General features: G+C 45.9%; 1 protein-coding gene across 1 annotated transcript in view; it reads left to right on the top strand.

Moving 5' to 3' along the window:
* The window catches only part of LEKR1 (leucine, glutamate and lysine rich 1), a 34,623-nt gene extending 22,849 nt beyond the window's left edge, over positions 1-11,774 (top strand). Inside the window, exons 6-12 of the mRNA XM_077184236.1 lie at positions 725-806; positions 2,300-2,377; positions 2,609-2,812; positions 3,863-3,944; positions 6,945-7,097; positions 8,053-8,352; positions 9,738-11,774. Of these exons, the coding sequence (XP_077040351.1) occupies positions 725-806; positions 2,300-2,377; positions 2,609-2,812; positions 3,863-3,944; positions 6,945-7,097; positions 8,053-8,352; positions 9,738-10,061 (1,223 nt within the window). The 3' untranslated portion in view covers positions 10,062-11,774. The remainder of the gene's footprint in view (positions 1-724; positions 807-2,299; positions 2,378-2,608; positions 2,813-3,862; positions 3,945-6,944; positions 7,098-8,052; positions 8,353-9,737) is intronic.
* The last annotated feature ends 417 nt before the right edge of the window (positions 11,775-12,191 follow it).

The following is a 12,191-nucleotide window of genomic DNA, read 5'->3' as shown; positions in this document are numbered from 1 at the left end:
GATGCCCAAGTTGCTGTGGCTGCCCCATCCCTGAGGTGCTCCAGGCCAGGCTGAATGGGGCTGGGAGCAGCCTGGGACAGTGGAGGGGAGCTGGGGCTGGAGGAGCTTTGAGGTCCCTCCCAAGCCAAGGCATTCCATGATTCTGTGAGATGTTCATGGAGACAAAAATCTGATTAAGCCATGTGCTGCTGCTTCAGTTTAAAGGGCTTCACATCTGCAAGTTATGGCTGTTCTCAGGGTCTGAAAGCCTAGAAAAGGAGGATATAATTTAACTAAAAAACCAGGGGTTGTACTGGGAAAAAGGCAGTGGCTGATGGGAGCTGAGGTGATGTGTTCTGAAGGATAACATGTAGAGGGTAAGACAAGTACAACACCATTTAATTACTGCCAGGGTTTCAGATGAAGGGAATTCCAGGTGAGTTTTGGGGCCACCTTCCTGCATCTGTTTGCTCTCAGCTTTATGTGCAAACAATCTGATTTAAAGCAAACAATCTGATTTAAAGCATTTCATGTTTCAGTGCAGTTGAAGTTGGTGTTTTCTGGTGGGATAAAAAGCCCCAAACACACAAACAAACCCCAGCAAAAAGCTGTAAATTCACTCTGCTCGTGTGCCCTGCTCTGCCTGAGGTGGGAGTGAGGAGCTGCAGGTCTCACCTGGAAACAAACCACTAAAGTGGATTAATTTAACATTAACAGAGACACAACCTCGTGTTTTTGCTTTCAGATTTAACAAATCAGGTGGAGACAGCTGGCCTGCAGCTGCAGAAGGTGACAGCAGAGATGGACCACTACAAGAAGCTGTTGCTGTAAGATTCCCATTCCTTGATTGCTTCCCACTGCACATAAAACACATCAACCACTTTTTTCTTCCAGCAAGTCAGAAGACTTTTTCTTCCTGCTTGTCAGAATGCTCTGAGAAGGTTTGGACCAACAGAGGAACTGTTTTATCTTCATCTGATTATTTCTAAGCACCTGCCTGAGCCATGGGAGCAGGGCTGCCTTCCTGCAGCAGGGATTGCTGGAGCTGCAGAGGAGGGAGAAGGAGCCTGATGCAGTGCTTCACCTAACACACAGGTGTAGGAGGCATTTTGGAAAATCCATGGAACTTGAGGATAAAAATGTGTATATACACGTTTTTATGTAGGAAGGAAGGGAGGAATCTATAGTGGTAGAGCACTGCCAGAGGGCAGGGCTGGGGGGGATATTGGGAATTAGGAATTGTTCCTTGGGAGGGTGGGCAGGCCTGGCACAGGTTTTCCAGGGAATTTGTGGCTGTTCCTGGATCCCTGGCAGTGCCCAGGCCAGGCTGGATGGGCTGGGAACCACCTGCTCTGTGCAAAGTGTGGGTGGAACAAGATGGGCTTGGGGGTCCCTTCCAACCCAAACCATTGCAGGATTTTCTCCCATTGCCAGAGCACTCCCCAGCACTCAGAACACTCCCACAGCAGGAGCCTGACACCCCAACAGCACAGAACATTACAAATCCCACAGCTGAGGGCTGGAAACCTCCGTGGGCACTGGAGCAGCTGGGGGACATCACCTCCAGGAGCATCCAGGATGCTGGAAAGGGCCAGGTTGTGTTTGAGAGGCTCAGGGGTCAGAGCTGGCACTGCCAGGCTCCTGAGCACTCACCTGCACTCTGTGCCCCTGACTGCCTGGAACCTGAGCACAGGATTTGTGCTGCTCTGCACCTCCTGTTCCAGCTCCTGCACTCAGGGGTCTGACCACGAGCGAGTTGCAAATATTTGGGATGCTTAGCAACAAAGTGCTCCAGTGATAATGTAAGGATTGAGTGGGAAACAAAGATGTCATGAACACAGTTAAATAAACACGGAGGGCTTTCCAAGTGTAAATTAACATTTCAGCGTAATATGGGCACAGTTTAATAAAACAACATATTCTATATCTGTTTAAATGTAAATATGAACCTTAACCATGGTTATTAATTGCTGCAATGGTGACATAATGACATGAAACCTGCAAAGTTTCCAGCCCTTTTACCTACAAAATTGGGATTTGTTCCACTTTATTCATTTATTACTCAAAATTGTCATCAGTGTTGCAAGATCTCCCTTCTTGTTTGCAACATTTGTGATCCAGGTCAGGCTGAGATGGCACTGGAAGTGTAACTTCCAATGGCCAGTAACCATTGCTGGAGCTGACAGAACTTTGTGTTCGTGGCCTTTTACCTGAAATGGAAAATGCAAGGAGGAAAATACACCCAGAAGTGATCTCGAGGCTGCTGCAGGAGGAAAGGCTTATTCCTTTGGATAATATCCTCTTTCCCAATGTTTTTTAGGGTGAAGTCAACAGAACTTGATGTCTGTCAAAATGAACTGAAAAAGATCAAATATGAGAATGGAATTGCTGAGTCCAGGTAAATGCTGAAATGATATTTCATATTTTTGAGCAATGACAGCAAACATTTTATTATTTTAATGCAGTTTTTATGCAATAAATAAAAAAAAATCTGTCAAGTCAGTAGATTTAACTTCATAAAGAACACATGGAGTTTTAGCCAATATTTTATTTTCCAGGCATTATTATTTCTGTCTATAAATAAGAATATAGTAACTACAATGCTGTTATTTCTTTATTTCATCTGTAGACTTACGAAAGAGCTGAAGGAAAAGGAGGAATCCCTTCTCCTTTGCCAACAAGCCTGCAAACATTTACAGGAGGAGGTGGCTGAGAAAGAAAGGAGAGAAGAAGATCTGAAAAGAAGAACTGGGAGATCAGAGAGTGAGCTGGAAACCCTGAAAGCTCTGCTGAGCCAAACAGAGCAGGAGGTGCTGATGCTGAAACAGGAAAGGTAAAGGGAGCTGAGCTGGACTCAGGTGCTCCTGGAAATTCTGGAGATTTTGGAGGTCATTAGATTGGGATTTTAAATTATTATGGGAGAGACAAAACTTGGATGAAGAGAAGAAAAAGTACTGTTAAAAATAAGAGTAGAGAAGTTCTGCTTGGACTGCAGAGCTTCAGCTTGAATTTAATCTGCGCTCCAAAGCCCCATTTTTGCAGCTGTTCAGCTGCTCTTTGTGCTCAAGGTGCAGGGAATATTCAAACTCTTGAAATGCAGAACAGTTGGTGCCTCCTGGCACTTCTAAATGCTGAAATCAAGCCTGTGGCTGTCAGAGTAAAACTGGAGATGGAGATTCTGCTGCAGGTAATTAAATAAAAATGGATTCAGGTTGCTGAGTCCAAAGCAAAGGCACTCAGGGCAAACAGCCCTCAGCAGCCCAGTGCTTTATTTTGCACATCTCAAAGCAATCCCAGGGACAATGGAGCTTTGTTCACAGCTGAGACCCTTCAGAGCCAGGCTGAACTGGTGGGAAGCTGCTCTCACACCTCCCCAAGCACCAGATCCTGTCCAAGAGCCTGGCTGAGGGAATATTGAGGCATTTTTGAGGTGGACAAGTTGTTAACAACATCAATGAAAGGAATTTACCCTCTCCAGGAGTCTCACCCTACAAGCCCCACGTAACAAACAGTTCCTTGAACGACAGAAAGCACTCAGTAGTTTTCATTCCAAACCCATTACAATTTTTAAATTAATGATCCTAATATTCCAAGCTCATGAAATACAAGTTCTGGGTGGAATATTTTAAGTTTCTCTGTGTTCTTTGAGATTTGTCTTGAAAATATCAAAGAAATATTAAAATGCCATTTGAAGTGGAAGATCAAGCACTGTATTTCCTTTGAAACATTAAATTAAAACATTAAATTCAGGAGGCAAGTGAGTGCATGGTGGGGATTCCAAGTGGTGATTCCTGGGGCAAGGACGAGCAGGACTTCATTTCAAGGCAAGGGGGTTGCAGCAGTGTGGCCAGAGCCCAGGTTTACATGGATTTTGTGTTTTTAGGGAGCTGCTGAAGAGCAGGACAGAGCAGCTGCAGGAGACACTGAGGCAGAAGGTGCAGAGTGAGGACTCCTGGAGGGACAAGGTGACTCTGGGGGCTCTGCTCTGGGGGTTCAGTTCCACACAGGGCACTGGGAAAGGAAACCAGGGAATGATCTCCTCCAGTGCCACGGGTGGTGCAGCCATGGAATCACACACAGCCTGCTTTGGAAGTGACTCAGCCAAAAATTCTGTCAGGAACACACAAATGGTGTTTGCCTTTGGCCTCTGGGGCCTCAAACCCCTGAATTCCCAGGGAAGGCTTTGTCTGGGGAGCCTCCTGTTTCCAAAAGCACATTTAATGTTGGTTCAAGTTCATGGAATCCCAGGATCTCAGCCTGGTTTGGGTTGGAGGGACCCTAAAGCCCCTCCAGTGCCACCCCTGCCATGCAGGGACACCTCCCACTGTCCCCAATGTCCAACCTGGCCTTGGGCACTGCCAGGGACCCAGGGGCAGCCACAGCTTGTCCCTAATGCCCTTTGTCCAAGGAGTTCTCCTGCCAGCCTCTTCCAGTGGGATTTGGGAAGCTGCTTCCCATGAACAGCTGTCACCATGTCAACCATCTGTGTTTTCATCTGCAGCTTTCTCCATGAGCACCAAAAAACCCTGAACTGAATAAGAAATAAAAATATATTCATCTATTAATAAGAATAAGAAATAAAAATATATTTATGTATTAAAAAGAATAAAAATATATATTAAAAAGAATAAGAAACTAAAACAAGTGCATATATCAGTGAAGGAAAATTTGAAAGCAGAGTTGAACAATAACTGTGACTTGTCTGATTTTAGCCTCACATAATTGGTGACTGAAATTACTGTATTTTTTGTTTCAGTGTCTGAAAGCTTTATTTAGTCCCAGGAAAACTTGGGGACTGGTAGCAATTAGGATCAGTTACATTTCTTTGGAAACCCCTTCCCTTCCTTGTCACAGGATATAATTTGGGAAGGGGATCAGGCTGGCTCCATAATCAGAGGTTTTCAACCTGACATGAGGACAAAATAAAGATTGGTGTGGGGGAGAGGGAGCAATTTCAGCTTTGGTGTCACAGCCATTAAAATGCAGCCACAGCAAGGCCCCAGAATTCAGCTCAGCAGCCAAAAAAAATCAACAAAGTGACAAAGTGACAACGTTGCCTTTGGTTGGTGCCACTGCAGAGCAGCAGAGGGTCAAGTTTTCTGTTTAAAATACATAAACCTGAAATGGTTTGAGTGGAACAAAAAGAAGTCACTTTCAGGAAGTAATTTAAGAAATAACTCCATTGGAACACAGCAGATTCATGGAATCCCAGGATTACTGAGTTTCCTCTGGGTGCCACCAGAGCCCTGAGTGCCACTCCAGTCATGCCTGGGCACCTCCAGGTGTGCTCCTGTCCTTCCTGAGCCACCCTTGCCATGGAGAAATCCCTCCTGGCAGGATGGCTGCACACTTCTATCTTCCTGTTTAAATATTAATTAACGAGGGGCATGTAAGTGGCTGTAAATAAATTAGTGGCCAATGTGCTCTCTTGGAACATCAACCTCCACTTTATTTCTGTCCTGGATCTCAGCTTTATTCATTTAAAATATTAAATGGGAAATGTTTTGTATGAATGAGCTCAGGTTCTTATATTGCCTTTGATTGTTTAGTCTGTGGAGTCAAGGAGCCTCCAACAAGTGATCAGGATCTGCAATAATAGGTAGAGTTAATAAATCTGGGAATTTATGTTCAGAATCCTAACTCCCATCTAAGAGCATAGAAATAATAATAATAATAATAATAATAATAATAATAATAATAATAATAATAATAATAATAATAAATATAATATAATTATAATCAATAATATATTTCATATAATCATTAAAATAATATATCATTATTGAATAATTATTATATATAATAATATTAGTATCACATAATATTAATTACTAATATTATAGAATTATAGACTATTTAATATTAATTACATAATAATTATATTTTGAATAATGATAATTATACTAATATAATTATTGTTACTATATTAATATAATTTAACTATATATAATATAATTATAGTATAAATACAATATATTATTATTATTATTATTATTGTTGTTGTTGTTGTTGATATTGTTGTTATTATTATAATAGTCTACTTTGGGCATCCTACAAATACAGCAATTTTTAAGCTATAACTTAGTGGGGAATTTTGCACCTCTTCCACACCCTGAATTGGGTATATTTTGCTTTAAAAAATAATGACAATATTTCCAGTTTCTCTTTTCCCCCTAAAGACATTGGGGAGATTTATTATACTTCTGCTCATAATAATGTGTGGAATTAGATAATTGTAATTAAGCTCATTGTGGGCTTTTGTGCTTTTAATCGTTGAAATAATTAGGTTTGTGTTGTGCATTTAATGTGCCTGTTGTGCTCTCAGCCTGCTGCAATTAAATCCATCAGAATCAGCTGCTCAAAGGGAATAGGAACAGCCTGGGAAAGGAAAAGTGTTCTCCTAAATGCAGCCTTCAGGGTTTCCTCCAGAATCCAGATTTTTCTATTGCGGAAATGATGGCTGAATTTATAATGTGAATTATTGGAGATGCTGTAAGGGCTGGGAAATTTCACCCAGTATTCCAATTGGAGAAATTTCACCCAGTATTCCAACTGGAGAAGGGTCTGGGATGAGCTCCTTGTGACCTTGCAGGGCCTGAAGGGGCTCCAGGAGAGCTGCAGAGGGACTGGGGACAGGGATGGAGGGACAGGAGCCAGGGAATGGCTCCCAGTGCCAGAGGGCAGGGATGGGTGGGAGATTGGGAATTGGGAATTCCTGGCTGGGATGGGATTCCCAGAGCAGCTGGGGCTGCCCCTGCATCCCTGGCAGTGCCCAGGGCCAGGCTGGACACTGGGGCTGGGAGCACCTGGGACAGTGGGAGGTGTCCCTGCCATGGATGGGTGGGATTTAAGGTCCCTTCCAACCCAAACCATCCCATTATCCCATTATCCCATTATCCCATCATCCCATCATCCCATCATCCCATCCCAGTGTGACAATGGCACTGACCCCTCTTGTCCCCCAGCTGGAGATGGACCTGGCCAAAGGGGAGGCTCGGCACAAGGAAGCAATTCTGAAAGTCAGGGAAGAGGCCAGAGTGGAGCTGGAGCTGGAGAGACAAAAACAGCAGGAGCTGATCACAAAGTACCAGAGAGAACACGAGGAGCTCCAGCAGAAGGTGTGCAATGCTCCGGAGAAAACTTGTGGCAGAAGATCACAGAAAACTGTAAAAAATGGGAATGTGAAGGGATAAAACCTCCTCTGTGTGTCATCCTCTCTCTGGATGATACAATGCTTTTTCACAGTCTTTGTATATTTAATTTTTTTTTAATGGAACAAGCTGAAAATAACTATTCCAGTTCAAGTTAATTGGTGTGGAAGTTCTTTCTCATCTTGTATTTTCACCACCAAAACTCCATCTATGTCCCCAGAGTTGCTAATTATATATTTAATCTGACATCATCACTTCTTAAAAGCTTGGGGCTGTTTCAGGCTATGATGAGGTGCCACAATCCCACCCATATTTTTCCCCTTCCCAAGGGAACCCAGCAGCTCCAGGGCCAGTAAAACCTGCTGGGCTGGACTGGTGCTGGCACCACAGGGGGCTGGGAGCTCCAGATCCCCCTCAAGTTTGATGCAGAAATTGAGAAATTGTACCTGGAACCTGAGTTTCCAAAAGGTTTGATACAATTCCTGAGAGAACCTGGGAAATCTGGAAAAACGAAAGGAATGTGATGAGGTTTTATTATTATTTAAAATCGGGGTTGTGGTGATTTAGAGCTGAAAATGAGTTTGGCTTTGTTCACCTGGCAAATGTTTAACCATGGTTTTTAAACCCTGAGGAAACACCGACTTGCAATAAATTTAACTTGAAGTTAAATTTCCCCTTTTATACCTCAGTGTCTCTATTTGATCTTGAACACACAAATTAATCTCTGTGTTCCCAGTGAGTGGTGATTAATTTACAGCTCTCTGGTGTCCTCTGAGGGAATTATGTAGATTCAGAGCTTTTTTTTCTCTCTGAGGACCTGCAAGTTTGAATTTGTTGGTTTTTTCCTCAAGTCACCATTTGTCTGCTATTACTTCTCCATATTTAGAGGTACTGAGATTAATTCCTGTCTGATCTCACCCAGATCCCAGGTTTAATATCCAGTGCCACCAAGAGCTTGAGGATGGAGATGGAAATTCTGGAGAAGAAGCTCCAAGATGCCCAAATGAAAGTGGCAGAGAAGGATGGAGACAAGGAAAAAGAAATCCAGAGCCTTAAAAGGCTCATCAGTGAGCTTGAGTTCCAGCTGACCATGGAAAAGAGCAACAATGAATCATTCCTGGATAAACTGAGGAAAGAAATTAAGCACAAGTCAGATGAACTGGAAAAATTAACCCAGGAGAAGACACAGCTGATTCACAGTTTGAGTCAAGTTCAAGAGGAGGTAGGAACAGGACCCAGGAAATGCCTGGTTATTTTTACTTGGAGACATGTGATTTCTAAAATCATTCAAAGGTCTGTGACCAGAAAATCCATTGAAATGCAAAGATTTCTCAGACAAATCCATCATCATTTCCTAAATACGGTACATCACAAAAGATGTGAACTTGTAATTCAGCAAATGCTTAAATTAGTGCTTCATAGAAAAATATATTACTAAAAATTATTTTTCAGATCCTGCAAGACCTTTCTTAGTTGGTAGCCTACATCCCACTGCCCAAACATGAGTAAACAATGAAGAATTCCCAGTTTTTAGAGTAGAAGCCATGGGTATTTCTCATTCCTTGAACTGGTGCCCCAGCTCCCACCAGTGCAGCCACGTTCCCTAACTCAGGAATGCATCAAAATGAATTAAATGCAAAGAGAAATTCAACTGGTTGATATTCTGACCACAAACATTTGCTGAATGCTTGGAATATAGTGGGAAGGGAGGAGAGAGCTGCTCCATGGGAAATGTGGAGTCAGGGACTGCAGATAAGATTAGGCTGGAATGTCCAAAGCAATTCAGTGGCAGGAAAAAGAATTGGTCAACAGTGAAAATAAAACTCTTCCAAGTGAATTGGTGCTGGGGTTGGTACTGGTTTATTCCTTGGAAAGGTTGGAAAGGTATGAGTGGAATTCCAGTGAGGCTGTGCCCAATCTGTGCCCAAGGATGGGAGAGAAGGGCCTTGGCAGTGCTGGGACAGCAGGGGGACTGCACGGCCTAACCATGAGTGATTGCATGATTCCATGTGTTCATCCCTGGTTCCACACCTGGTTCCATTCCTGATTCCACACCTGGTTCCATTCCTGGTTCTACACCTGGTTCCACACCTGGTTCCATTCCTGGTTCCACACCTGGTTCCATTCCTGGTTCCATTCCTGGTTCCACACCTGGTTCCATTCCTGGTTCCACACCTGGTTCCACACCTGCTTCTATATCTGATTCCACACGTGGTTCCATATCTGATTCCATTCCTGGTTCCACGCTTGGTTCTATTCCTGGTTCCATATCTGATTCCACATTTGATTCCATTCCTGGCTCCACACCTGGTTCCATTCCTGGCTCCAGGCTCCAGGCAGGCTGTGCTCTCCCACTGCAGAGGGTTACAGGGAAAAGCAGCATTAACCCCTTGGTGTCACTGCACCTCTGTCCATTACTGCCTTCCCTCCCCAAGAGCAGCATTCCCAGTTCTCCCCGCTGGGCAGGAGAGCAGGAACAGCTTCTGGGCACTTCCCTGCGATGCCCCACTGGCTCCCCAGGGAACAGCAGGACAGTGCAGGGCGGGTCCCTGTCCCAGGAGAGTCCAGGTGTGATGGCTGGCATATTCCCAGTGTTTCTCGTTGCAGAATTCCCTGCTGCAGGACACGGTGCGCCGGGAGTGCGAGGAGCGCTTCGAGCTGACGGCGGCGCTGGGCCGGGCCCGGGAGCAGGTGCTGGAGCTGCGGCGGCTCAGCGGGACCCTGCCGGGCTCGCCGCGCTCGCTCCCCGCCGGGGGTCTCCGCCTCTCCGGAGCCCTGGGCACGGCCAGGGCTGCCCGCGGCCCCGGCTCGGGCCGGCACGGCGGCAGCAGCGCCGCATCCCTGGAGCCTCCCAAGGGAAGGGCGGCCCCGCCGAGCGAGCCCCGGGGCCGGGTCCCCGCCGGGATGAGGCACCGGCCGAGCCAGCTCTGACAGCTGGGAAACCACTCCAGCCTCCGAAGGAACAGCTCTCGAACTCATCCATTCCTACAATTTAAAATCTAGTTAAATATTTGTTTATTTTTGGTGCAGTAACTTTTATCTGTCCAATAATTTATTCATGGTGTAATTAGATGCTGGGCGCATTTCAAGATGGGAAAAGTGAAAAGAGTCTCTCCAAGAGGAGCACAAAGAGTAGCACATCTTCAAAGAGTGGGACTGAAATCAGAAAATCCCTGGATCCCAGAAGGTTTGGGTTGGAAAGGACCTTAAAGTTCATCCCATTCCAATGTCCTGGCCCTGGGCAGGGAATAATGGCCCAGCATCACAGGATCCAGGAGGGATGGGGTTGGCAGCAGCCTGGGACAGGAACTGGAGGAGCTTTGAGGTCCCTTCCAACCCAAACCAGTCTGTGATTCCATGATTCCATCACCTCACACCTGGGCTCTTATCTCCCTGTTTGTGTCCTGGGGCAGCAGCTGCAGTAAAGGGGGAGCGTGGCCAGGGAGGAACAGCACGTAAAATAACGGGAGCAGGAACAGGATCACAGCTCAGGCACGAGGGAGTGGCCAGGTCCTGGAGCCAAACCAAGTCCAGAACAAATATTTCCCTTCTCCCCCTTCCTCCCAGAACCCAGAGCTTCTGCTGCTAAGCAATAAACAAAATATGGAAATGTCAGGGACCCTTTTTTGCTGGCTTTGCAAACAATGTAATGAATCTCACCACGTCAAGGAAAGTTTACCAAGTGTTTTCCATGGTGGGATGACAGGCAGAGCACAAAGTGCCACGGAGGATGTGGACACCTCATTACAGCCCTGACATTTTAGGAAATCCAGCTTCCTGCAGGAAGTTCTTGTAGGAGTGGTGTCAGGGGCCTTGCCCTCCAGGACTCGTGGCACGAGGCAAAGCCAAACAAAGCTCCAGGAACAAACTTGTCCCTGTGGATCCTGCCCTGCTGGCTGTGGGCAGAATTCCAGCCCTTCCCTTGGAGAAAACACCCCATGGCACAGGGCTGTCCTGTCCTGCCCTGCTGCAAAGGCTCAGAGTGCCCCTGGCAGAGCCAGGCTGGTGCCTGCTCTGGAGGGAGCTCCTGCAGCCCTGACCCTTTCCAGAAAGGATCAGTCCCCTGTGCCAGGCAGGGAAATGGGGCTCGGTGGGCTGGGGCTGGTGCTCTGTGTGAGCCCCAGACACATCCCTGGTGTGGCCAAACCCTCCTGAGTGACCCTGCCAGGAGGGTGGGCAGGGGGATCCATCCCTGCTCCCAGGGGACAAAGGGACAGCACAAGAGGAGCCCTGGAATCTCAGTCAGTGCCTCAGTGTGGCTCATCCTTTTCCCACCTGAAGTTGCCCAAAGTGTAATGTTCTCCACAGATGATTTGATGGAGAGTCCAGCTCCTGTCTGGTCCTGCTGCTCCTTCAGCAGAAATTGGGATCAGCAGTGGCCATGCACAGCTTGCCATGGATATCACTTCATTCCCACTGGGATATCACAAACCAAAGCTGGGATGATCACTAGACCTTGCTCTGAGGTGTGTGTAGGATCTGGGATCCTGACTGTGCCTTGCAGATGGAGTTTTTCTACAAAAGAAGAAATTGGACTGCAGGAAAAAGCATCTTAGTTCCCAAGCAGTGTTAAAAGTGCATGGAAATAGAAACTGATGCCACAGATCATTAAAATGTATTAATCAGAATAAAAGCATGACTGTCTTTCTTTGTGCTGTGCATTTTCAATACCAAAATAGGAGTAAGATAATGAAACTGGGGAGATTTCCTTTCACAGACAACCCCCCAGAGCTGCATTTTTAGTTATTTAAAACAGGCCCTTATTTCCATCATGAAAATTTGATGTTGGTGGTTACAGGTGGTTGAGAGAGCCCTGTTGAAGGGAGAACAAACCCCAAACAGCTGTGATGGTGTGAAACACTAATCCAGGGGTTTCATCCTCACAGCACACACAGAATTCATTGGGGTGGGATGATAAAAAGGGCTGAGATTAATGCTGGGGGATTTTCACACCAGGAATATCATTTGTGTGGAGCTGCTCCCAGGTCATGGCCAGCTCCCATGGATTGTTCTCCTTGACCCTCCAGGCTCTGGAGTGGGGACAGGGCTCAGTGCCAGGGG

This window comes from Agelaius phoeniceus, chromosome 10, assembly GCF_051311805.1.
Source record: "Agelaius phoeniceus isolate bAgePho1 chromosome 10, bAgePho1.hap1, whole genome shotgun sequence".
In the NCBI taxonomy this organism is placed as follows: domain Eukaryota; kingdom Metazoa; phylum Chordata; class Aves; order Passeriformes; family Icteridae; genus Agelaius; species Agelaius phoeniceus.
This window is presented reverse-complemented; position numbering and strand designations above follow the sequence as displayed.